This window comes from Oncorhynchus gorbuscha, linkage group LG18 (genome assembly GCF_021184085.1).
Source record: "Oncorhynchus gorbuscha isolate QuinsamMale2020 ecotype Even-year linkage group LG18, OgorEven_v1.0, whole genome shotgun sequence".
Classification (NCBI taxonomy): Eukaryota; Metazoa; Chordata; class Actinopteri; order Salmoniformes; family Salmonidae; genus Oncorhynchus; species Oncorhynchus gorbuscha.
The window spans coordinates 13,069,363-13,096,796 of record NC_060190.1 but is presented as its reverse complement, the minus strand read 5'-3'; the positions used below and the strand labels follow the sequence as shown (position 1 = coordinate 13,096,796).

General features: G+C 47.9%; 1 protein-coding gene across 3 annotated transcripts in view; it reads left to right on the top strand.

The window, feature by feature from the left end:
• The window catches only part of LOC124003029 (rab11 family-interacting protein 4A-like), a 110,870-nt gene that overhangs the window by 57,992 nt on the left and 25,444 nt on the right, over positions 1-27,434 (top strand). The window contains exon 1 of one of the 3 annotated variants that reach the window (XM_046310994.1): positions 16,641-17,043. The exons of the other annotated variants lie outside the window; for them this stretch is intronic. Coding sequence (XP_046166950.1) covers positions 16,963-17,043 — 81 coding nt within the window. The 5' untranslated portion in view covers positions 16,641-16,962. Of the gene's footprint in view, positions 1-16,640; positions 17,044-27,434 lie in introns of those variants that run through there. 3 annotated transcript variants of the gene reach the window in all.

Sequence of the window (27,434 nt, the reverse complement as noted above, 5' to 3'; positions counted from 1 at the left end):
TGTATCCCTGGTACCCCTCACTGTATCCCTGGTACTCCTCACTGTATCCCTGGTACTCCTCACTGTATCCCTGTCTTTACCCCTCACTGTATCCCTGTCTTTACCCCTACTGTATCCCTGGTACCCCTCACTGTATCCCTGGTACCCCTCACTGTATCCCTGGTACTCCTCACTGTATCCCTGGTACTCCACACTGTATCCCTGTCTTTACCTCTCACTGTATCCCTGGTACTCCTCACTGTATCCCTGTCTTTACCCCTCACTGTATCCCTGGTACTCCACACTGTATCTCTGGTACTCCTCACTGTATCCCTGGTACTCCACACTGTATCCCTGTCTTTACCCCTCACTGTATCCCTGGTACTCCTCACTGTATTCCTGTCTTTACCCCTCACTGTATCCCTGGTACTCCTCACTGTATCTCTGTCTTTACCCCTCACTGTATCCCTGGTACTCCTCACTGTATCCCTGTCTTTACCCCTCACTGTATCCCTGGTACTCCACACTGTATCCCTGTCTTTACCCCTCACTGTATCCCTGGTACTCCTCACTGTATCCCTGTCTTTACCCCTCACTGTATCCCTGGTACTCCTCACTGTATCTCTGTCTTTACCCCTCACTGTATCCCTGGTACTCCTCACTGTATCCCTGTCTTTACCCCTCACTGTATCCCTGGTACTCCTCACTGTATCCCTGTCTTTACCCCTCACTGTATCCCTGGTACTCCTCACTGTATCCCTGTCTTTACCCCTCACTGTATCCCTGTCTTTACCCCTCATTGTATCCCTGTCTTTACTCCTCACTGTATCCCTGGTACTCCTCACTGTATCCCTGTCTTTACCCCGCACTGTATCCCTGGTACTCCTCACTGTATCCCTGTCTTTACCCCTCACTGTATCCCTGGTACTCCACACTGTATCTCTGGTACTCCTCACTGTATCCCTGGTACTCCTCACTGTATCCCTGGTACTCCACACTGTATCCCTGTCTTTACCCCTCACTGTATCTCTGGTACTCCTCACTGTATCCCTGGTCTTTACCCCTCACTGTATCCCTGGTACTCCTCACTGTATCTCTGGTACTCCTCACTGTATCCCTGGTACTCCTCACTGTATCCCTGGTACTCCTCACTGTATCCCTGTCTTTACCCCTCACTGTATCCCTGTCTTTACCCCTCACTGTATCTCTGGTACTCCTCACTGTATCCCTGGTACTCCACACTGTATCCCTGTCTTTACCCCTCACTGTATCCCTGTCTTTACCCCTCACTGTATCCCTGGTACTCCTCACTGTATCCCTGTCTTTACCCCTCACTGTATCCTTGGTACTCCTCACTGTATCCCTGTCGTTACCCCTCACTGTATCCCTGGTACTCCACACTGTATCCCTGTCTTTACCCCTCACTGTATCCCTGGTACTCCTCACTGTATCCCTGTCTTTACCCCTCACTGTATCCCTGGTACTCCTCACTGTATCTCTGGTACTCCTCACTGTATCCCTGGTACTCCTCACTGTATCCCTGGTACTCCTCACTGTATCCCTGTCTTTACCCCTCACTGTATCCCTGTCTTTACCCCTCACTGTATCTCTGGTACTCCTCACTGTATCCCTGGTACTCCACACTGTATCCCTGTCTTTACCCCTCACTGTATCCCTGTCTTTACCCCTCACTGTATCCCTGGTACTCCTCACTGTATCCCTGTCTTTACCCCTCACTGTATCCTTGGTACTCCTCACTGTATCCCTGTCGTTACCCCTCACTGTATCCCTGGTACTCCTCACTGTATCCCTGTCTTTACCCCTCACTGTATCCCTGGTACTCCTCACTGTATCCCTGTCTTTACCCCTCATTGTATCCCTGTCTTTACTCCTCACTGTATCCCTGGTACTCCTCACTGTATCCCTGGTACTCCTCACTGTATCCCTGTCTTTACCCCTCATTGTATCCCTGTCTTTACTCCTCACTGTATCCCTGGTACTCCTCACTGTATCCCTGGTACTCCTCACTGTATCCCTGTCTTTACCCCTCATTGTATCCCTGTCTTTACCCCTCACTGTATCCCTGTCTTTACTCCTCACTGTATCCCTGTCTTTACCTCTCACTGTATCCCTGGTACTCCTCACTGTATCCCTGGTACTCCTCACTGTATCCCTGTCTTTACCCCTCACTGTATCCTTGGTACTCCTCACTGTATCCCTGTCGTTACCCCTCACTGTATCCCTGGTACTCCTCACTGTATCCCTGTCTTTACCCCTCACTGTATCCCTGTCTTTACCCCTCACTGTATCCCTGGTACTCCTCACTGTATCCCTGGTACTCCTCACTGTATCCCTGTCTTTACCCCTCATTGTATCCCTGTCTTTACTCCTCACTGTATCCCTGGTACTCCTCACTGTATCCCTGGTACTCCTCACTGTATCCCTGTCTTTACCCCTCATTGTATCCCTGTCTTTACCCCTCATTGTATCCCTGTCTTTACCTCTCACTGTATCCCTGGTACTCCTCACTGTATCCCTGTCTTTTCTTCCACTTCCACCCTACTCCTTCTCTCATTCTCTCTCATTCTATGGTGCCACTCCCTATTCCTCTCTCACCCCCCTCTCTCACCCCCTTCTCTCTCACACACACACACACACACACACACACACACACACACACACACACACACACACACACACACACACACACACACACACACACACACACACACACACACACACACACACACACACACACACACACACACACACACACACACACACACAATCTCGCTCTTTTCCTCTGTCTCCCTCTCTCTCTCTCCCTCCCTCCTCTGTCTTGTTGCTGCATAGTGAATGCTGGCTGCCTCTCAAGTCCCCACGGAGCTTATTGAACTGAACCCTGCAACATACACTATTTGTTTCGCTTATTTATTTTTCTTTGGGAGGAATGTGTGTGTGTCAGAGAGAAGAAGTGAGTTTGTGTGGTTGAAAAGCAGTAGCGTGTGTGTACTGTATGTGTGTGCGATGTGTGTGATGTGCGTGTGTGATTGGATTCACAGCATAATGCAGTACAATAATTTTGCAACAAATCTCCTCTCGCTTCATTCTCCCCTCTTGATTCATATTTCACCTCACTATTCCTCCAATACACAGTTCCATACCCCTGGAGAATTGTTTAATCACTCTACTCTGCTCTCTGTGAATAACATCAAGATATCACATTATTGGATCTGGATCTGAAAGCATTACCCTCAAAGTATTATTACATGTCTCCAACTGAAATACAATACGCCAGTCTCGCCCAGGTAGACCTGAATAGAATGTGAAAGGAGAAGGCCAGCCCTCTAACAGATTGCGTATTAACAAATAGCTGTGGGACCGTTGGTTGACGTGTAGCCAAAGTCTTTGAGTGTAAGTGAGCAAGAGCGAGAGAGAGGGAGGGAGAGAGAGAGGGAGGGAGATAGAGAGAGAGAGAGAGAGAGAGAGAGAGAGAGAGAGAGAGCCAGGAGGGGAGCATTCCTTGCCACATAATTAGCTTTCATTTGGGTCCCCTGGCCTGGATCACCCTCTCTATCCCTTCTTCTCTCACCCCTTCCTTTCATCACTCCTTCCCACCCTCTTTATATAAATCTCCCTCTCCATATATGCATGTCAAGCACTTGGTGATCTAATGTCTGTGAGGTGAGAATCTGATACATATGTCAGTTCCCTCCGTAGACAGTCTGTGTCATAAAGACAAAGGGGGCAACAGGAAGAACAGGAAGAAAGGTAGAGGCTGAGAAACAGAGGGAGAGTGAGAGATGGGAGTAAGCTGAGAAATGAAGAGAGAGAAAGGTGAGAGAGAGGAAGTGGTGAGGGATAGGAAGAGAAGTGTTCCACCCTGAAATGCTGCAGGGTTTGCCTTGGCATGCCAGGCACGGTCACCATTGTTTGGAGCAAGTTTGTCACAAAGAAACTGGATTGGCACGGTACAGAGGGATAAGGTGTATTATGAGTGAATAGGTTGTTTGACAGGAGAGTGCCTTGTTTACAACTGTCCTGTATGGGAGACAGCTCCTCTTGAAGAAAGTAGGACATCACTGAGACATAACAGAGACAGCAACTGCTCCCCGAGCGCCAGTGGACGTCTGATTCAGAGGGGTCGGGTTAAAGGGGAAGAAGGGGAAGGGGAAGACACATTTTGGATGAATGCATTCAGTTGTGCAACTGACTAGATACCATACCCCACTTTCCCTTCCATTAACACAACAGCACAACAGGCAGGTAGGTGCACAAGACACCATAGTGACAACAGTATTACCACAGACAGGTGCTAGTGCTACCACAGTGAGATGCTATCGTTTGGAGCTAGGAAGAACAGGGAGATTTACATGGCGTAGTTTGCACAGGTGCAACAGAGAGGCTGCTGTGTAGGTAAAAGACTCCTACGAAGTGTACACTCAGTCGAACGCACCACTGGGTGCACACAGCCTGCCATCCAGGACATCTACAACACCAGATGTCGCAGAAAGGCCAATAATATCATCATTGACCCCAGCCACCGTAGGCAGTACAGAAGCATCATGGCTAAAACTAACAGACTGGCCAATAGCTTCTACCCCCAGACCATTAGGCTGCGGAATAGTCAGTCACATGCCCCCCCCCCCCCCCCAACTGCCCACACCTCAGTGGATATTTATATTAATCATTGTCACAGTTGTAAACAGTTATATATTATTATTATTATTTATTGTTTCATTCACACCTGCACTGTTGAAGCTCGGAGCTTAAGAATTTCACTGTACACTGCAACTACCTGTGACTAATTAAAAAATATCTAATCTAGAATAAATCATTTGTTTTAATAATGAATTTCACCATGCAGGTGATGCACTGCACAGACTCAACAGTATTCCCCTCACCATCCACCCCTCATCCTGTCTAGCAGTTTGAGCTGTTGTCTTGTAGTCTGAGGCTGCGTCCTAAATGGCACCCTATTCCCTATGTAGTGTACTTTTGACCAGAGCCTGGGACACAGGCTGACTCTATCCTTATACTGCCCCTGCCAAAGTCAACTTATTATGTTGTGAGACAGTTGGGCTCAGCAGGCTCAGACTGTGTGGGTTTAACATTAAGCTGCTGGACCCTGGGAGAGGGGGTGAAGGAGGACAAAGAGGAGGGGGGCTGGGGAGGAGAGGTAGAGGGGAGATTGGGGAGGAGATAATGAGAGAAGGAGGTGTTTGTCATGTTTGTCATTTATTATCTTGTCTTGTCCCTGTGCTTCCCATTCTATTCGTTTCCCTCTGCTGGTCTTATTTGGTTCTTTCCCTCCTTCTAGCCCTCTCTCTCCCCCTCCCTCTCTCACTCTCTCGCTCTCTCTTCTCTCTATCGTTCCGTTCCTGCTCCCAGCTGTTCCTATTCCCCTAATCATCATTTAGTCTTCCCACACCTGTTCCCGATCCTTTCCCCTGATTAGAGTCCCTATTTATTCCTTTGTGATCCGTTCCTGTGCCGTCGGTTCCTTGTTTTGTATTCCATGCTGTAATTGCGTTTTCGCCCTGTCCTGTCGTGTTTTTGCCGTGATTGTGTATCACCCTGTCCTGTCGTGTTTTGTGCCTTCTTCAGACGCTGCGTGTGAGCAGGTGTCTCAGTTGACTACGGCCTGCGCCTACCCGAAGCGACCTGCAGTCTGTGGCCGCTTCTCCAGTTGTTTTCCCCTCAACTATCTAGAGGATTTCAGTTATTCGGTTTTGAGCATTAATAAACTCTGTTTCTGTTAAGTCGCGTTTGGGTCCTCGTTCACCTGCATAACAGAAGGAACCGATCAAGGAATGGACCCAGCGACTTCAGACGCTCGTTACACTGCCGTCGAGATCCAAGGAGCCATGCTCGGCAGACACGAGCAGGAATTGTCCGCTGCTCGCCATGCCGTGGAGAACCTGGCCGCTCAGGTTTCCGACCTCTCTGGACAGTTCCAGAGTCTACGTCTCGTGCCACCTGTTACTTCCTGGCCTGCCGAGCCTCCAGAACCTAGGGTTAATAACCCACCTTGCTACTCCGGGCAGCCCACTGAGTGCCGCTCCTTTCTCACGCAGTGTGAGATTGTGTTCTCTCTCCAACCCAACACATACTCTAGAGAGAGAGCTCGGGTTGCTTACGTCATTTCACTCCTTACTGGCCGGGCTCGAGAATGGGGCACAGCTATCTGGGAGGCAAGGGCTGATTGCTCTATCAAATTCCAGAACTTTAAAGAGGAGATGATTCGGGTTTTTGACCGTTCAGTTTTTGGTGGGGAGGCTTCTAGGGCCCTGGCTTCCTTATGCCAAGGTGAACGGTCCATAACGGATTATTCCATTGAGTTTCGCACTCTTGCTGCCTCTAGTGAGTGGAACGAGCCGGCGCTGCTCGCTCGTTTTCTGGAGGGACTCCACGCAGTGGTTAAGGATGAGATTCTCTCCCGGGAGGTTCCTTCAGATGTGAACTCTTTGATTGCTCTCGCCATCCGCATAGAACGACGGGTAGATCTTCGTCACCGGGCTCGTGGAAGAGAGCTCGCATCAACGGTGTTTCCCTGCTCCGCATCGCAACCATCCCCCTCCTCTGGCTTTGAGACTGAGCCCATGCAGCTGGGAGGGATTCGCATCTCGAATAAGGAGAGGAACGGAGGATCACCAACCGCCTGTGCCTCTATTGCGGAGTTGCTGGACATTTTGTTAATTCATGTCCAGTAAGAGGCCAGAGCCCATCAGTAAGCGGAGGGCTACTGGTGAGCGCTACTACTCAGTCCTCTTCATCTAGATCTTGTACTACTATGTCGGTCCATCTACGCTGGACCGGTTCGGGTGCTACATGCAGTGCCTTGATTGACTCTGGGGCTGAGGGTTGTTTCATGGACGAAGCATGGGTTCGGAAACATAACATTCCTTTCAGACCGTTAGACAAGCCTACGCCCATGTTTGCCTTAGATGGTAGTCATCTTCCCAGTATCAAATTTGAGACACTACCTTTAACTCTCACAGTATCTGGTAACCACAGTGAGACTATTTCTTTTTTGATTTTCCGTTCACCGTTTACACCTGTTGTTTTGGGTCATCCCTGGCTAGTATGTCATAATCCTTCTATTAATTGGTCTAGTAATTCTATCCTATCCTGGAACGTTTCTTGTCATGTGAAGTGTTTAATGTCTGCCATCCCTCCCGTTTCTTCTCTCCCTACTTCTCAGGAGGAACCTGGCGATTTGACAGGAGTGCCGGAGGAATATCATGATCTGCGCACGGTCTTCAGTCGGTCCCGAGCCAACTCCCTTCCTCCTCACCGGTCGTATGATTGTAGTATTGATCTCCTTCCAGGGACCACGCCTCCTCGAGGTAGACTATACTCTCTGTCGGCTCCCGAACGTAAGGCTCTCGAGGATTATTTGTCTGTGTCTCTTGACGCCGGTACCATAGTGCCTTCTTCTTCTCCGGCCGGGCGGGGTTCTTTTTTGTTAAGAAGAAGGACGGTACTCTGCGCCCCTGCGTGGATTATCGAGGGCTGAATGACATAACGGTTAAGAATCGTTATCCGCTTCCCCTTATGTCATCAGCCTTCGAGATTCTGCAGGGAGCCAGGTGCTTTACTAAGTTGGACCTTCGTAACGCTTACCATCTCGTGCGCATCAGAGAGGGGGACAGTGGAAAACGGCGTTTAACACTCCGTTAGGGCATTTTGAGTACCGGGTTCTGCCGTTCGGTCTCGCCAATGCGCCAGCTGTTTTTCAGGCATTAGTTAATGATGTTCTGAGAGACATGCTGAACATTTTTGTTTTTGTCTATCTTGACGATATCCTGATTTTTTCTCCGTCACTCGAGATTCATGTTCAGCACGTTCGACGTGTTCTACAGCGCCTTTTAGAGAATTGTCTCTACGTAAAGGCTGAGAAGTGCTCTTTTCATGTCTCCTCCGTTACTTTTCTCGGTTCCGTTATTTCCGCTGAAGGCATTCAGATGGATTCCGCTAAGGTCCAAGCTGTCAGTGATTGGCCCGTTCCAAGGTCACGTGTCGAGTTGCAGCGCTTTTTAGGTTTCGCTAATTTCTATCGGCGTTTCATTCGTAATTTCGGTCAAGTTGCTGCCCCTCTCACAGCTCTTACTTCTGTCAAGACGTGTTTTAAGTGGTCCGGTTCCGCCCAGGGAGCTTTTGATCTTCTAAAAGAACGTTTTACGTCCGCTCCTATCCTCGTTACTCCTGACGTCACTAGACAATTTATTGTCGAGGTTGACGCTTCAGAGGTAGGCGTGGGAGCCATTCTATCCCAGCGCTTCCAGTCTGACGATAAGGTTCATCCTTGCGCTTATTTTTCTCATCGCCTGTCGCCATCTGAGCGCAACTATGATGTGGGTAACCGTGAACTGCTCGCCATCCGCTTAGCCCTAGGCGAATGGCGACAGTGGTTGGAGGGGGCGACCGTTCTTTTGTCGTTTGGACAGACCATAAGAACCTTGAGTACATCCGTTCTGCCAAACGACTTAATGCCCGTCAAGCTCGTTGGGCGTTGTTTTTCGCTCGTTTCGAGTTTGTGATTTCTTACCGTCCGGGTAGCAAGAACACCAAGCCTGATGCCTTATCCCGTCTGTTTAGTTCTTCTGTGGCTTCTACTGATCTCGAGGGGATTCTTCCTTATGGGCGTGTTGTCGGGTTGACAGTCTGGGGAATTGAAAGACAGGTTAAGCAAGCACTCACGCACACTGCGTCGCCGCGCGCTTGTCCTAGTAACCTCCTTTTCGTTCCTGTTTCCACTCGTCTGGCTGTTCTTCAGTGGGCTCACTCTGCCAAGTTAGCTGGTCATCCCGGTGTTCGAGGCACTCTTGCGTCTATTCGCCAGCGCTTTTGGTGGCCGACTCAGGAGCGTGACACGCGCCGTTTCGTGGCTGCGTGTTCAGACTGCGCGCAGAAGAAGTCTGGTAATTTTTTTTTCTGCTTCTGCTCCTGGTCTTGCTGGGTCTCAGTCTGTTCCCTGCCATCGCATCTCTCCTGTTCTTGTCCCTGCCCTTGCTGTGTCTCAGTCTGTCCCTAGTTCTCATTTTTTTTTAGAGTAGTACCCTAGTTTCCCTTTTTATCGTTTTTCGTTACGGTCCTGAGGAGAGGAGTTGGGTTCTTTCTCGGGACGTGCTGGACCGTTTGATCTATGATTTCCTCCGTTGCCGCCAGTGTTCCTCCTCGAGAGCGCCAGGAGGCGCCGGTGAGTGGGGGGTACTGTCATGTTTGTCATTTATTATCTTGTCTTGTCCCTGTGCTTCCCATTCTATTCGTTTCCCTCTGCTGGTCTTATTTGGTTCTTTCCCTCCTTCTAGCCCTCTCTCTCCCCCTCCCTCTCTCACTCTCTCGCTCTCTCTTCTCTCTATCGTTCCGTTCCTGCTCCCAGCTGTTCCTATTCCCTAATCATCATTTAGTCTTCCACACCTGTTCCCGATCCTTTCCCCTGATTAGAGTCCCTATTTATTCCTTTGTGATCCGTTCCTGTGCCGTCGGTTCCTTGTTTTGTATTCCATGCTGTAATTGCGTTTCGCCCTGTCCTGTCGTGTTTTTTGCCGTGATTGTGTATCACCCTGTCCTGTCGTGTTTTGTGCCTTCTTCAGACGCTGCGTGTGAGCAGGTGTCTCAGTTGACTACGGCCTGCGCCTACCCGAAGCGACCTGCAGTCTGTGGCCGCTTCTCCAGTTGTTTTCCCCTCAACTATCTAGAGGATTTCAGTTATTCGGTTTTGAGCATTAATAAACTCTGTTTCTGTTAAGTCGCGTTTGGGTCCTCCTTCACCTGCATAACAGTGTTAAGGCTGTAGCTGTGTTGTGATGTAGTGCTGGCCTTTTGGGATCCCCTGTTGTTGACTCAAACACTGCCTCAGCCAGGCTTTTTAGAATATTAATACATTTTTGTATTTATTTTTGTTTATTTAACTAGGCAAGTCAGTTAAGAACAAATTAGTGTTTATAATGACAGCCTAAACCGCCCAAATCCGGACAACGCTGGGCCAATTGTGCGCCGCACTATGGGACTCCCAATTACCGCCGGTTGTGATACAGCCTGTAATCGAACCAGGGTGTCTGTAGTCACACCTCACGCACTGAGATGCCGTGTCTTAGAGCGCTGCGCCACTCGGGAGCCCCAGACTATCAGGAAGGGAAGGAAGGAGAGAAGCCTCAGCCTTCCCCTCTCTTAAGGGTTGGGGAACTGAGGAGGTTGGTGGGGTGGAGAGTTCATCACCAGATCTCAAAGTCCATTGTTCCAGTGGGAAATGTCTGAGTGATGGAGAGGGTGTGTGTTTTGTGTGTGTGTCTGCGTTTGACCCTTTCTCTCACTCTCTTTTTTTCAGACACGAGTTTATTTAGCTCTTTCTTCCAGTGACACTGTAGCCTACCAGTGTTATGCAGGTGAATGAGGACCCAAAAGCGACTTGGCGAAAACAGAGTCTTTAATCCAGTAAAGTAACTTTACAATCAAAAGGCATAATTCTACTCGTAATGACGAGAACAGACTGGAGACTTGATCAAGAACTGCAGGTTGCCTCGGGAAGGCACTTGAACGTAGCAGACTCAGACACCTGCTCACCACGCAGCATCTGAGGGAAACACGACACGACAGGGCGATACATAGACACAGCACGGTGAACAATAGACAAGGAACCGACAGGGCAGGAACGGAAAACAAGGAGAGAAATAGGGACTCTAATCAGGGAAAAGGATCGGGAACAGGTGTGGGAAGACTAAATGATTGATTAGGGGAATAGGAACAGCTGGGAGCAGGAACGGAACGATAGAGAGAAGAGAGAGAGGAAGGGAGGAGAGAGAAAAAGGGGAACGAACCTAAAAAGACCAGCAGGGGGAAAATGAACAGAGGGAAAAGCAAAATGACAAGACAATCTAAGACAAAACATGACAACCAGCTATCTCCCTCGGTCTAAAATACAATTTGTGAGGCCATTCACTCTTCCCCTCATCTCTGTCAATTCAATTCAAGGGTCTTTATTGGCATGGGAAACGTGTTAACATTGCCAAAGCAAGTGAGGTATGTCAAGACCCGGTTACGAACCCGGGTCTCCGGAGTGAGAAACAGTCACTAAACCAACTGAGCCACGAATAGTCAGCAGAACCCAGAAGATGAGGCAGACACAGCAGTACTTGAGACGGTGTATTTAATGAAGTAAAAAGTGAAGTTCTTCAGGAAAACATGTAACTCCACAACCTCAAAAGGAATTCCACAAGAACAAAGGCAATCCTCCAAGACAAAAAGGCAAATCCACAAAAACTCCACAAGAGAGTCCACCGGGATCTAGAAGAACTCACAGAGTACTAGGGCTGGGTGCTAACATACAAACACAGAGCAAAGAACTGAGTAAAACAAAGGGTTTAAATACAATCAGGGGAAACGAGGCACAGGTGCAAATAATAATGGGGATCAAGGGAAAACAAAAGGTCAAAAGGCACAATGGGGGCATCTAGTGACCAAAAACCGGAACAACCCTGGCCAAATCCTGACAGAATCCCCCCCCCCCCCTAGGAACGGCTCCTGACGTTCCTACCAGCTCTCTCAGGGTGGAGGGCCCTGAACTGATGAATGAGGTCAGGGTCCAGTACATCTTTGGCAGGAACCCAGGAGCGCTCCTCGGGACCGTAGCCTTCCCAGTCCACCAGATACTGCCAGGACCGCTGCACCCGGCGGGAATCCAGTATCCGATGGACGGTATAAGCCGGCTGGCCTCCAATGACACGAGGCGGAGGGGGGAGGTCTGTCTGCCGGGACAAGGGGAGAAAAAACAACAGGTTTTAATAAGGAAATGTGAAACGTGGGATTAATCTTAAGGGATCTGGGTAAGTGTAGGCGATAAGAAACAGGGTTAACTCTCCTGGCAACCTTAAAGGGACCGATGTATTTTTGGGACAGCTTGCGAGACTCCACCCGTAGTGGTAAGTCTCTTGTGGAGAGCCAGACTCTCTGGCCGGGGCGCAGGGTAGGCCCGGGACGGCGACGTCTGTTGGCTTGTTGTTGGTGCCTCTGTGAGGAACGCATAAGATTAAGACGGGTCTTCCTCCACATAATCCGACAGCGTCTGACGAACTTCAAGGCTGAAGGCACTCTGACTTCTGCCTCCTGGTCCAGGAACAATGGAGGGGCATAGCCAAACTGACACTCGTGCGGGGACATACCAGTGGAGGAGGAGCGCAAGGTGTTGTGCGCGTATTCGGCCCAAACAATGAAGGACGACCATGTGGACGGGTTGTTACGAGTCATACATCGGAGGGTGGTTTCCAGCTCTTGATTCATCCTCTCTGTTTGGCCGTTGGACTCCGGATGGTACCCTGAAGATAGACTGGCAGAAGCCCCCATGAGTTGGCAGAAGGCCTTCCAAAACCTTGAGGCGAACTGGGGACCTCTGTCAGAAACCATATCTTGAGGAATGCCGAAGACTCGGAACACATGATTAATTACCAACTCAGCCGTTTCCTTGGCAGAAGGTAACTTAGTCAGAGGGACGAACCTGGCCGCCTTAGAAAACCTGTCGATTATGACTAGGATAGTAGTATTGCCATGGGATGGAGGAAGGCCAGTAATAAAGTCCGAGATATGGGACCAGGGTCTGTGGGGAACAGGTAAAGGGTGAAGGAGTCCTTGCGGACAAAGGTGAGAAGATTTGCCCTGGCAGCACACGGGGCAGGCATTGACGAAAGTGGCAACGTCTTCTCTTATGGTAGGCCACCAGAACTTACGCTGGATGAACTCCAAGGTGCGACCTACGCCCGGGTGACAGGTGAGGCGAGAGGAGTGCCCCCACAGAAGGACCTGAGTCCTCACTGCCTTGGGGACAAACAACCGATTGGCAGGACCTCCTTTCGGGTCCGGTTCGATAGCTTGAGCTCGTCTCACGGTATCCTCAACTTGCCACGAGATCGGAGCCACGATCTTAGCAGCAGGAAGAAAAGGCATGTCCGTGTCATCTCGAATGGCAGGAGCGTAGACTCGGGACAGGGCATCCGGTTTGAGATTCTTCGACCCGGGCCGATAGGTGAGGATAAACTGGAATCGATTGAAGAAAAGAGACCATCTGCTTGAGTCCTTGGAAGGCAGTCTCAGCTTCTCTTCCCCACAAAAACCTTGCATTGCCACCCTTGGTTAAAGCTGAGAGAGGGGCTGCCACCAAGCTGAAGTTCTTGATGAACTTGCGGTGAAAGTTAGTGAAGCCCAGGAAACGCTGAACTTCCTTAACGGATTTGGGGGTAGGCCAATCCGCTACCGCCCCTACCTTCCTGGGGTCCATTTGGACTCGACCGGGTTCCACTACAAATCCCAGGAATTGTACTTCGGGATGAATGGAATTCACATTTTTCCGGCTTAACGTACAGATGGCTGTCTAGGAGGCGTTTGAGTACTTGTCTGACATGCTTTGTGTGTTCTTGAAGAGAGCTCGAAAAGATGAGGATGTCATCCAAGTAAACGAACACAAATATGTTAAGCATATCCCTAAGAACATCGTTTATGAGCGCTTGGAACACCGCTGGGGCGTTGGTCAGGCCGAAGGGCATCACCAAGTATTCATAGTGACCAGTAGGCGTGTTGAAAGCGGTCTTCCACTCGTCACCAGGTCTGATCCGCACAAGATGGTATGCGTTCCGCAGGTCAAGCTTAGTGAAAACAACTGCTTCCTGGAGCAGCTCGAAGGCTGTGGCCTTAAGGGGTAGCGGGTAACGGTTACGGACGGTTATGGCATTGAGTCCCCGGTAGTCGATGCAAGGACGTAATCCACCGTCTTTCTTGGCCACAAAGAAAAACCCTGCTCCCGCCGGGGAGGTGGATGGACGCATGAGGCCTGCTTCCAGAGCGTCCTTGATGTAGGTATCCATAGCAGCTCGTTCGGGTGGAGATAGGGAACAGATCCGACCCCTGGGGGGGCAAGTGCCCGGAAACAGTTCGATGGGGCAATCATAAGGTCTATGGGGTGGTAGCATGGTGGCCCTCTGTTTGCTAAATACCAGTTTGAAGTCATGGTAACACTCGGGAACTCGGGTCAGGTCGATGGATTCTAAAGACTCGGGAGTAGAACTCGGGGAATTTGGGAAAATACAAGTAGCTTGGCACGTAGGACCCCACTGCTTGATAGTGCCCACAGACCAGTCGATGTGAGGGTTATGGCTGTGAAGCCAGGGGTATCCAAGGACGAGAGGGAACTCGGAACAGGAGATCAAATGAAAGTTCATCAATTCCTGGTGTTGTGAAACTGAAAGTCGCAAGGAGGTAGTGACATGAGTAACAAGTCCAGATCCCAAAGGGCTTCCATCCAATGTAGTAACCCTCATGGGGTCACTTAGAGGTTCAGAGGGAACGCCATTCTCCTTCGCCCAGACACCATCCATGAAGTTACCTGCGGCTCCAGAGTCTACCAAGGCTTGAAGGTGAAGCTTGTGGTTGTCCCAGGAAAGGATTACTGGAATGAGCCGGGAGTTGGACGGATGGGAGGAGGTTATGGTTACAGTTCCCCCGGTCTGTATGGGACAGAGCGTTTCCCTGGAGCCCGGGACTGGGAAACAATATATACAGCGTCGCTCCCTCATCCGGCGGTCTCTCTCAGCCTGGGAGATGCGTCCAATCTGCATGGGTTCCGGTGGAGCCAGCGAGGATAAAGGTGGGGACTCGGAGCTGGGACTGATAGGGGCTAGAGGTCTACGGTTGAGTTCTCTCTCTCTCAGACGCTGGTCAATGCGTGAGGCCAACTTGATCAGGGACTCGAGATTGTCCGGTGGTTCCTGAGTGGCCAGTTCATCTTGGATAGTGTCGGAAAGGCCTTTCAGAAAGCACACCGTGAGCGCCTCGTTGTTCCAGCCACTCGCTGCTGCCACCGTGCAGAACTGGATGGCATAGTCCGTCATGCTGCGCCGACCTTGGTGGAGAGTCAGGAGCTGTTTGGCTGAGTCAGGACCACTGCTTGGGCCTTGAAACACTCGTTTGAATTCCTCAGCAAAGGCGGAGTAGCTGGCACAGCAGGAACTATGGGCATCCCACACAGCAGTAGCCCAGGCCAGGGCTTTTTCCGACAGCAGGGTGATGATATATGTGATCTTAGACCGGTCGGTGGGGAACGACGAGGGTTGCAGCTCGAAGGAGAGAGAACATTGGGTGAGAAACCCTTTACAAGCACTTGGATCACCTGAGAACCGTTGGGGAGGTGGAAGACGAGGTTCAGCCAGAGGGTTAACTGCCATGGGTACGTGAATCTGAGGTACTGGGACGGGAACTGTTGCCGGGGTAAGTCGATCAGATATCTGCTTTATGGAAGTCAGCATCTCCGACAGAAGATGAGAATGTCTAGCCATTAAGGCCTCTTGCTGAACCAGGGCGGCTTCGTGGCGTTGGACAGTCTCCTGGTGGTGGGACAGCATGGCAACAAGGTCCTGGGAACTGGCTGCCTCTGGGTTCATTTCTGGCTCTGTGTTTCTGTCAGGACCCGATTACGAACCCGGGTCTCCGGAGTGAGAAACAGTCACTAAACCAACTGAGCCACGAATAGTCAGCAGAACCCAGAAGATGAGGCAGACACAGCAGTACTTGACACGGTGTATTTAATGAAGTAAAAAGTGAAGTTCTTCAGGAAAACATGTAACTCCACAACCTCAAAAGGAATTCCACAAGAACAAAGGCAATCCTCCAAGACAAAAAGGCAAATCCACAAGGTGGAAGGCACAGCACAAAAAGCCTCAAAAAGATACTCAAAAACAAACAAACAAGAACAAAAAACAGAACTCCACAAGAGAGTCCACCGGGATCTACAAGAGCTCACAGAGTACTAGGGCTGGGTGCTAACATACAAACACAGAGCAAAGAACTGAGTAAAACAAAGGGTTTAAATACAATCAGGGGAAACGAGGCACAGGTGCAAATAATAATGGGGATCAAGGGAAAACAAAAGGTCAAAAGGCACAATGGGGGCATCTAGTGACCAAAAACCGGAACAACCCTGGCCAAATCCTGACAAGGTAGATAATATACAAAAGTTAAATAAACAATAAAAATGAACAGTAAACATTACACATACAGAAGTTTCAAAAGAATAACAAATGTCATATTATACATATACACAGTGTTGTAACCATGTACAAATGGTTAAAGTACACAAGGGAAAATAAATAAGCATAAATATGGGTTGTATCTATCTCTCTCTCTCTCTCTCTCTCTCTCTCTCTCTCTCTCTCATATACTCACACAGAAGCTCAAATATGCAAACAACTTTTTTACACCTGATTGGGACACCTGACACTCTCTCCCCTTCCCTTATCTCTCTCTCCTCCTCCCCACTTTCTCAAATCCTCAAACCCACACAGAAGATCTCCATCACTCCACTTTCCAGGTTTTGAACCTGTAGATAAATGTGCCGTGTCATTGGATAAGACTGTTTGAGTGGAGATAGAATGTTACTTCAGCCCTCTAGTAAAGCCGCTCTGTTCTATGGAAGAGAGGCAGGGCTTGAAATGCAAATGCAGCTTGAGGGGGCGGAGGCCAAGAGAGAGTTTGCAGCAAAGTGACTCTCTCTCTCTAGGGGCCGGCCCAGCTGAAGCCAGTTGCCCGGCAACAGCTCACCGAGAGGGGAGGAGGGGGGAGTGGCCTAATCTCAACAACTGTTGCCAGAACTGAAGCTCCCTCTGTGTGAATGTGAGCAAGCCAGGAGCGAACAACCAAATGAGTATGTGTGAGAGAGTTGCTGCATCTCTGCATGTGTGTGAGAGAGTGAGGTAGTTGCAGTGTGTGTGAGTCGTGCTCTCACAGAGGAGCTAAGCCAGCCAGCGCAGTTTTAGAGGCTCTGAAAGAGCACTCTCTCCTCTCCTCCTTTTCTCTCCCTCTTTTTCTAGACAACACTGATTCAAAGGACTGCCATTTGGACTATCTAAACCCCCGGCACTTTCTGTACTGACCTGGCTTCACCTGTGTGTGTAAGACGAAAGGCAGAGGACTTCGCCCCTGGTTTGAGGGGCGCGTTGGATGACTTCTATGGATGAGGGCTTGGCCGGTGGAGTGTTGGGCCAGGGGGCCCACCATGGCTCCCCCCAAATAATGGATGGGGTAAGAGACAGCACCTCTTTGCTACAGGTTGGGGGTAAGGGGATAGAGGGATAGAAGGATAGAGAGAAGGATCTGGGGCGGAGGTTAGGGGTTGGGGGATCTGGGGGGGTTGGTGCGGTGGAGAGTTCAGCACCAGAGCTCAAAGTCCATTGTTCCAGTGGGGTGTGTGAGTGACGGAGAGTGTGTGTGTGTTTTGTGTGTGTGTCTGTGTTTGACCCATTCTCTCTCTCGCTCTCTTTCTGTCACTCTGTCTTATGCTCTTTCTTCCGCTGCCACGCTGTAGCCTACAGTCTATCTCCCTGTGAAATACAATTAATCACCATTCACTCTTCGCCTCATCTCTCCCTCTCTCTCGCTCCCCCTCATTCTCTGACCAGCCAGCGCCGGATTTCAATTAATCCCATTACAATCAGAGGAGGGGTGAACCGAGACAGCACCCAGCCACCGGCTAGAGAGAGAGAGAGAGAGAGAGAGACTTAAACATTGTGGGTTTTTAGTGTACAGTACAGTATGAGCTTGGCTGAAGCTCAATGTTGTCCGTTCCGGCTGTGTAACTTAGCCTATGGTTCAGTGAGAAAGGAGAAGTTTATCCCACACAACAATGTGTCAAAAAAGGAAGTCTAAATTCAAACTGTTGGAATGGGTGATAGGGTTTCACGATGTTTGAGTTTCCTTGATCAGTACCTGTGACTTTGTCAATATAATTACCGACATGTTGTAATTGTGGTCTCAGTTCCACAGAAAAGAGGAAAGATGTCTATTTATCATACAGTAACTAGTTTCTCCCACAGTGACATGTGACATGGCTAGACGTATCTGTTTGAACAAGATGGCTCATGTTCTGTAACAAGACATTAAGTAATGAGATGCGTCCTCTTATTCTCAAACTAACTAAGCTGATAGGCCTAAACTATATTGTTTTGGTCTAAACCAGATCTGCCTGTCTAATACTGTATTTTGACCTGGGCAGGAATAACTACACTGAACAAAAAAGTAAACGCAACATGTAAAGTGTTGGTCCCATCTTTCGTGAGCTGAAATAAATGATCCCAGAAATGTTCCATATGCACAAAAAGCTTATTTCTCCCAAATGTTCTGAACAAATTTGTTTACCTCCCTGTCAGAGAGCATTTCTCCTTTGCCAAGATAATTAATCCACCTGACAGGTGTGTCATATCAAGAAGCTGATTAAACAGCATGATTATTACACACGTGCACCTTGTGCTGGGGACAATAAAAGGCCACAAAAAGGCCAGGTTTGTCACACAACACAATACCTCAAGATGTCTCAAGTTTTGAGGGAGCGTGCAATTGGCATGCTGACTGCAGGAATGTCCACCAGAACTGTTGTCAGAGAATTGAATGTTCTCTACCATAAGCCTCCTGCAACGTCATTTTTAGAGAATTTGGCAGTTAGTCCAACCATAGACCGCGTGTGGGCGAGCGGTTTACTGATGTCAACATTGTGAACAGATTGCCCCATGGTGGCAGTAGGTTGGCACCTCTCTATCACTTTCCACTCTTCATTCCAAGGGCATTTTTAGCACGGCTTTTCTGAACTCTAATGTGGCCTGTCTCCATTATGGCGTCTATATCAGGGCTTTATTCTGGTAGTTGGTGTAGGTTTTGTTTTGATATTAAACAGCAGGCTCTAACTGGTTCGTTTGAACATGACCAGGGCCCAGTTGCTCAGCACTTGTTGCTCAATGACAACAGGTTTAACACCATGAGAACAAATGGATGGTCAGCATGTTGATGACACTGCATTCTGACTCCTAGGGCACTGATACTGATACTAGGGAATATTACACTGACTCCATTGGCTCTCTCACCCTCTCTTTATATGTCTGAGTATGTGTTCCTGAAATACACTTTCAGATAGTCAGGATGACCGGACTGATTCCTCAGCGGGCGTCTTAACACCCATTCCCCCTCACCAAGGATACCTTTTATCTATCTGACACACACACACACACACACACACACACACACACACACACACACACACACACACACACACACACACACACACACACACACACACACACACACACACACACACACACACACACACACACACACACACACACACCCTACTCAACATAACCCCTCTAGCCCAATCTTAGTCCTGCTTTGAGGAAATAAAAACAGCTGAGGGAAATGTCACCACAGGTCCGTCCAGCCAGCGTGGCACAGACAGGGACACAAACACGCGTTTGTTCCCACTTGGCTCTTCAGGGAACAGATAGCTGACAAAGGACAAGGACAGAATGGAAAGGGGGTGGCTCCCATAGAGGTATACAGAAGACTGTGTTGAAGTTTTTTTTTACTGGGAAACCCAATACAGCCAATTGGGTTGATACAGGGACACTCTGGAAAACACAGGACGGGAAACACTCTGGGGTGGGTGTGGGTGTCGAAGAGAAAGTGTGTGTTTATTTGAAACACACACCCTGAAAACGTGATAGATCAATGGCACACAACGAATGGTGGTTTGGAGGAGCTGAGTCCACAGAGAGACTTGAGGACCTACTACTGTACAGGAGTGGCCATCAGTTATGAGGTTGTGTGTATGAGGTTGTGTCCATTTCTAAGTGTGTGTGTGTGTGGGGTTTATAGTTTATAGTCTATGTGTCAGCACGTGCCTCAAGCATTTCTGTTTGTGTCTGCGTGTGTTTCTCAGTAGCCGAAACCTGAAGTGCTTTTAGAGACTTCTAGTGCTTACTTCACAGAATGCGGCTGGATTATGAGTCATCAGTTCCTGTTCTCTTTTGACTCTCAGGTTTTTTTTTACTCCATCTGTGAATGTGTGGGCTGAGAGTCTCTCCATTGCTGCAAGAGGTTGAATCATAAAGATCCAAAACACACACATAGGAAACACTGAAAATAACCTCAGCTGTAGTCAGAGAAGGAAACATACTGACTAAACAGTTAACACATAGGCCTACTGGTAAAGGACAGTAAAATAGACTTAAAAAGCAATATTGTTCAGTGACTGCACAGGTAGACTCCATTGTGTTGGAGAGAGCACTTGAATCGAATGCCGGCCGCTGAGTTAGTGTAAGACCGAGATAAAGAGACTGAAAAGCACTCTGCAGTGCGTCAACAGTATGAGATTGGATTTGGAACTTATCTTCTCAAGCACAGTCAGAGAAACACCAGCAAAGCCACAGTATGGCTCTCTCTCTCTCTCTTTCCTTCTTTCTCTCACTGTCGCTCACTCTCCCAGTCTATCTTTCTTTCCCTCCCTCTCGGTCTCTCTCTCTCCCCCACTCCTGTTTCTGCTGACACCCACAAAATCAAAGCCTCCTCTTTTGAATTTCGCCAGTCAATGTCTGTCCCAGTGGGTGGCTGCTCATACCTGCTGCTCTCTCTCGCTCTCTTTCTCTCGCTCTCTTTCTCTCGCTCTCTTTCTCTTGCTCTCTCTCTGTCTCTCATCTCTCCAACATACCCAATATCCATAAAAGATCATCCAGACTTTAATTCAGGGAATAATTATCCAGACTATCTGAATATTTCCCATCTCTGGACAGCGGGAGAGAGGGATGCAGATGGTGGGAAAAGGATAGGATCCAGGCTAGAATACATGGAATAGCTCAATTATCCTTTCAGATTTCCCATGCGGAAGTTGAAAGGTATTAAGATGGACACAGGCCTTCTGTCTCTTTCTCTTTAGGCTAAATACTTCCGGCGCCGACAGAGATGGCCGCCTCACTTCGCGTTCCTAGGAAACTATGCAGTATTTCGTTTTTTTACGTGTTATTTCTTACATTGGTACCCCAGGTCATCTTAGGTTTCATTACATACAGTCGGGAAGAACTACTGAATATAAGAGCAACGTCAACTCACCATCAGTACGACCAGGAATATGACTTTCCCGAAGCGGATCCTGTGTTCTGCCTTTCACCCAGGACAATGGAATGGATCCCAGCCTGCGACCCAAAACAACGAAGTTGTAAAAGAGGGAAACGAAGCGGTCTTCTGGTCAGGCTCCGGAGACGGGCACATCGCGCACCACTCCCTAGCATACTACTCGCTAATGCCCAGTCTCTTGACAACAAGGTTGATGAAATCCGAGCAAGGGTAGCATTCCAGAGGGACATCAGAGACTAACGTTCTTTGCTTCAAAGAAACATGGCTCACTCGAGAGACGCTAACGGAATCCGTGCAGCCAGCTGGTTTCTTCACGCATCGCGCCAACAGAAACAAACATCTTTCTGGTAAGATGAGGGGCGGGGGCGTATGCCTTATGATTAACGAGACGTGGTGTGATCACAACAACATACAGGAACTCAAGTCCTTCTGTTCACCTGATTTAGAATTCCTCAAAATCAAATGTCGACCGCATTATCTACCAAAGGAATTATCTTCGATTATAATCACAGCCGTATATAATCCCCCCCAAGCAGACACATCGATGGCCCTGAACGAACTTTATTTGACTCTTTGCAAACTGGAAACCACATATCCTGAGGCTGCATTCATTGTAGCTGGGCATTTTAACAAGGCTAATCTGAAAACAAGACTCCCTAAATTGTATCAGCGTATCGATTGCGCAACCAGGGCTGGTAAAACCTTGGATCATTGCTATTCTAACTTCCGCGACGCATATAAGGCCCTCCCCCGCCCTCCTTTCGGAAAATTTGACCACGACTCCATTTTGTTGCTCCCTGCCTACAGACAGAAACTAAAACAAGAAGCTCCCGCGCTCAGGTCTGTTCAACGCTGGTCCGACCAATCTGATTCCACGCTTCAAGACTGCTTCGATCACGTGGATTGGGATATGTTCCGCATTGCTTCCAACAACAACATTGACGAATACGCTGACTCGGTGAACGAGTTCATTAGAAAGTGCATTGACGATGTCGTTCCCTTAGCAACGATTAAAGCATTCCCAAACCAGAAACCGTGGATTGATGGTAGCATTCGCGTGAATCTGAAAGCGCAAACTACTGCTTTTAACCAGGGAAAGGTGACCGGAAACATGACCGAATACAAACAGTGTAGCTATTCCCTCCGCAAGGCAATCAAACAAGCTAAGCGTCAGTATAGAGACAAAGTAGAGTCACAGACACAAGAGGTATGTGGCAGGGTATACAGTCAATCACGGATTACAAAAAGAAAACCAGCCCAGTCACAGACCAGGATGTCTTGCTCCCAGGCAGACTAAATAACTTTTTTGCCCGCTTTGAGGACAATACAGTTCCACTGACACGGCCCGCAACCAAAACCGTCGGACTCTCCTTCACTGCAGCTGACGTGAGTAAAACATTTAAACGTGTTAACCCTCGTAAGGCTGCAGGCCCAGACGGCATCCCCAGCCACGTCCTCAGAGCATGCGCAGACCAGCTGGCTGGTGTGTTTACGGACATATTCAATCAAGCCTTATCCCAGTCTGCTGTTCCCACATGCTTCAAGAGAGCCACCATTGTTCCTGTTCCCAAGAAAGCTAAGGTAACTGAGCTGAACGAATACCGCCCCGTAGCACTCTCTTCCGACATCATGAAGTGCTTTGAGAGACTAGTCAAGGACCATATCACCTCCACCCTACCTGACACCGCTATCATCCAGAAGGCGAGGTCAGTACAGGTGCATCAAAGCAGGTACCGAGAGACTGAAAAACAGCTTCTATCTCAAGGCCATCAGACTGTTAAACAGCCACCACTAACATTGAGTGGCTGCTGCCAACACACTGACTCAACTCCAGCCACTTTAATAATGGGAATTGATGGAAATTGATGTAAATGATATCACTAGCCACTTTAAACCATGCTACTTAATATAATGTTTACATAACCTACATTACTCATCTCATATGTATATGTATATACTGTACTCTATAACATCTACTGCATCTTTATGTAATACATGTATCACTAGCCACTTTAAATTATGCCACTTTGTTTACATACCCTACATTACTCATCTCATATGTATATACTGTACTCGATACCATCTACTGCATCTTGCCTATGCCGTTCTGTACCATCACTCATTCATATATATTTATGTACATATTCTTCATCCCTTTACACTTGTGTGTATAAGGTAGTAGTTTTGGAATTGTTAGGTTAGATTACTCGTTGGTTATTACTGCATTGTCGGAACTAGAAGCACAAGCATTTCGCTACACTCGCATTAACATCTGCAAACCATGTGTATGTGACAAATCAAATTTTATTTGATTTGAAATAGAAGGAGAAGAGAGAGTGGAGACATTGCCAGTGGAAAACTTGTCCTTATGCCTCAGGTATAGTATAGTACAGCATATATACCTTGTTGTTATGGTGAGATGTTGCCCTGCATCATGCTCACTGTTCAGTCATGATGAAGCAGCTTCTTAAACCATCTCCCATCCTCTTCCTTCTTCCTCAGTCAATAGTAGTGTGAACTGCATGGTCATCCAGATGACTGCCTACTGGTCCTGGGCTGCAGATCAATGACATGTCCAGCGCTCAAGGCTTTCCCAATATTGTTCATGTTACATGACATTTGCGAGAGAGAGAGAGAGAGATAGAGTGAGCAAGAAAGATGTGTGAAAGTAGAGACTACAACTTTCCAAATCTGTTTGAGCAGGACGAATGTCGCCCATATTCATCCCATATGTGTCTTAACATATCCATGTTATCTCGCCACACTCTGAACAGATGGTGCTTTAGGGTGGAAATGTCTCTTTTCCACTAACTTGCTGAATTGACCAAACTATTTATCAACGTTTTTTTCTAAAGATTGTGTGCCAACATGCTGTAAACATCATGGACGCGTTTGACTACGTAGTCGCGTGAATATCATTTGACTGTGGGTCAAGCTTAGAATACATGGATGCCCAAGATAAGCTGGCGTAACTGATGCTGCAAAATACTAGGGACTTAAATTGAGATGATTCAGAATTGTTATAGAGGTGTATTTTACTGTTGTATAACACATACATGTGCAGGTGTACGACCTTGATTGATCACTCTGTTGTCGCAGCAGGAAATGCAAGTTGTAGTGTGTTCAAGTTTTAAAAAGGCGTCTAAAGTTAGTAGTTTCCACTTTAAAATGTCAGACTTGACTTATCCTAACAGAAAATGTGTCAAGCCCTAAAAATATGTATCCCGCATAATAATTCACATTTCCTGTTGCTGCAGGATTATTTTCCTGCTATGAGGAACTGGTCAGCATGTACATGTCCTGGTTGGTTGAATAGTTGTAGTTGTGTTCCCAGCTCCATCAGCGCAGTAGTATCTAACAAATCACAACAATACACACAAATCTAAAACTAAAAGAATGGAATAGAGATATATAGATATAAGGAAGAGCAATGTCGGAGTTCCATTGACTAAAATACAGTAGAATACAGTATATACAGTGCCTTCAGAAAGTATTCAGACCTCTTGACTTTTTTCACATTTTGTTAAGTTACAGCCTTATTCTAAAATGGATTAAATTGTTGTTTGAGAATTTTTTACCATCAATCTACACACAATACCCCATTATGACAAAGCAAAAACAGGTTTTTAGAAATGTTTGTACATTTATTAAAATTTAAACAGATATATCACATTTACATAAGTATTTAGACCCTTTACTTAGCACTTTGTTGAAGAACCTTTGGCAACAATTACAGCCTCGAGTCTTCTTGGGTATGACGCTACAAGCTTGACACATTGTCACGGATCCCTCCGGTACGGTTGCTCATTCCGTGCACCAGTTTCAGAGGTCTATGTCACCAGCCTCTAGGCACTGAACTGTGTCATTACGCACACCTGGTTCCAATTCCTCACTTATTTGTATAAATGTGCCCTTTGTTTACCATTGGGCTGTCGATTATTGTTCCAATGTCCGTTGGTCGTATGAGTACCTTGTCGTTTTGGATTTCTTGCCACTTGTATTGTGCAACACGGTCTCGTCCCGTGTATTAATTCGAGGTACTCCTCGCTCTTTTGTTTGGGTTTCAACCCTGTGTTTTGTATACGTGTATTATTGGTCTTCATCCCCGTGCCTTTACATTGCACGCTGTAATTTGGGTAGAGAAATGTAAAAAACTATTACGCATTCCTGCGGCTGTCTCCCGATCCTTTATACCAACGTGACACACATCTATATTTGGGGAGTTTCTCCCATTCTTCTCTGCAGATCCTGTTAGACTTGATGGGGAGCGAGCGTCGCTGCACAACTATTTTCAGGTCTTTCCAGAGATGTTCGATCGGGTTCAAGTCCAGGCTCTGGCTGGGCCACTCAAGGACATTCATAGACATGTCCTGAAGCCACTCCTGCATTGTCTTGGCTGTGTGCTTCGGGTCATTGTCCTGATGGAAGGTGAACCTTCACCCCAGTCTGAGGTCCTGAGCGCTCTGGAGCAATTTTTTATCAAGGAACTCTGTACTTTGCTCTGTTCATCTTTCCTCGATCCCGACTATTCTCCCAGTCCGTGCCGCTGAAAAACATCCCAAAAGCATGATGCTGCCACCACCATGCTTCACCGAAGGGATGGTGCCAGGTTTCCCCCAGATGTGACGCTTCGCATTCAGGCCAAAGAGTTCAATCTTGGTTTCATCAGACCAGAGAATCTTGTTTGTCATGGTCTGAGAGTCCTTTAGGTGCCCTTTGGCAAACTCTAAGCGAGCTGTCATGTGCCTTTTAATGGGGAATGGCTTCTGTCTGACCACTCTACCATAAAGGCCTGACTGGTGGAGTGCTGCAGAGATGGTTTGTCCTTCTGGAAGGTTCTCCCATCTCTACAGAGAAACTCTGGAGCTCTGTCAGAGTAACCATCGGGTTCTTGGTCACCTCCCTGACTAAGGCCCTTCTCCCCGGATTACAGTCGTGGCCAAAAGTTTTGAGAATGACACAAATATACATTTTCACACAGTTTGCTGCTTCAGTGTCTTTAAGATATTTTTGTCAGATGTTACTATGGAATACTGAAGTCAATGAACTTCTGGGCCACATCCTGACTGATGGCAGCCCATTCCTGCATAATCAATGCTTGGAGTTTGTCAGACTTTGTGGGGTTTTGTTTGTCCACTCGCCTCTTGAGGATTGACCACAAGTTCTCAATGGGATTAAGGTCTGGGGAGTTTCTGGCCATGGACCCAAAATATCGATGTTTTGTTCCCCGAGCCACTTAGTTATCACTTTTGCCTTATGGCAAGGTGCTCCATCGTGCTGGAAAAGGCATTGTTTGTCACCAAACTGTTCCTGGATGGTTGGGAGAAGTTGCTATCGGAGGATGTGTTGGTACCATTCTTTATTCATGGCTGTTTTCTTAGGCAAAATTGTGATTAAGCCCACTCCCTTGGCTGAGAAGCAACCCCACACATGAATGTTCTCAGCATGCTTTACAGTTGGCATGACACAGTACTGATGGTAGCGCTCACCTTGTCTTCTCCGGACAGGCTTTTTTCCGGCTGCCTCAGTTTCTCCCCCCCTTCTGTCTGACTCCCCCTCCCTCTCTCTCCCTCTCTCTCTCATCCCTCTCTGTCCAGCTCTGTGATCCCTCCACTCTGTTCTCCCTCAGTGGGTGTGTGACTGGAGGGGAGGAGCAGTTCCTTTCTTTCCCTCCTCTTCCTTTATTTCTCCCTGTCTTTTCCCTCTCTCACGTCCTCTCCTCTCTCACATCCTCTCCTCTCTCACAACCTCTCCTCTCTCACGTCCTCTCCTCTCTCACGTCCTCTCCTCTCTGCTGCGCTAGATGTGAATAATAGATTTCTCTACTGATCCTCCTCTCAGAGATCCGTGCTGCTCTCTCTCTCTCTCTCCCCCTCTCTCTCTCTCTCTCTCTCTCTCTCTCTCTCTCTCTATCAGACTGCAGCACACAAACCCAGTGTCTGCAGGAGCATATTCTGTTTAATAGTAATGATTTGGTATGACTGTATCTAGCACTTCTCTGCTGTCCAAAGTACTTTATATTGTGACTCAGAGCCATTTCTCATTCTCTCTTTTTGTGCAGCACTATCACCCACCTGGCAACCATCTCTCAGTAACTCTCATTCTCCTCTACCTGAAAAATTACAGCAACTGATACTGACCCCACTTTAGTACCAATTGTCCATGTGACACACAATCCCATGTCTGTAGGAGCCTCTAGTGTTTTTATATTAGTGTAGATAAAGAACAGGGGATGATGAGAGGAAGACATGTTAGACTATTGAGATGCATCCCTTGAAATATAATTGCTTCCATGTCTGTAGTGTAGATTGAGACGATGAGGACAGGAAGACAGCTTAGACTATTGAGATGCGTCCTTCTGAATCATCCTCTCTTTAGTCTTTAGACACAAAAACAGCATTGCATCGCCCAGAGCTGGAGCCGCTCTACTCTACTGTGTGTAGCAGAGCATCAATAACAGTAATTTTACTGTTGGGCTTTTCTCTCTCCACTGAGTGAGCAGGCCATGATAAGACTAA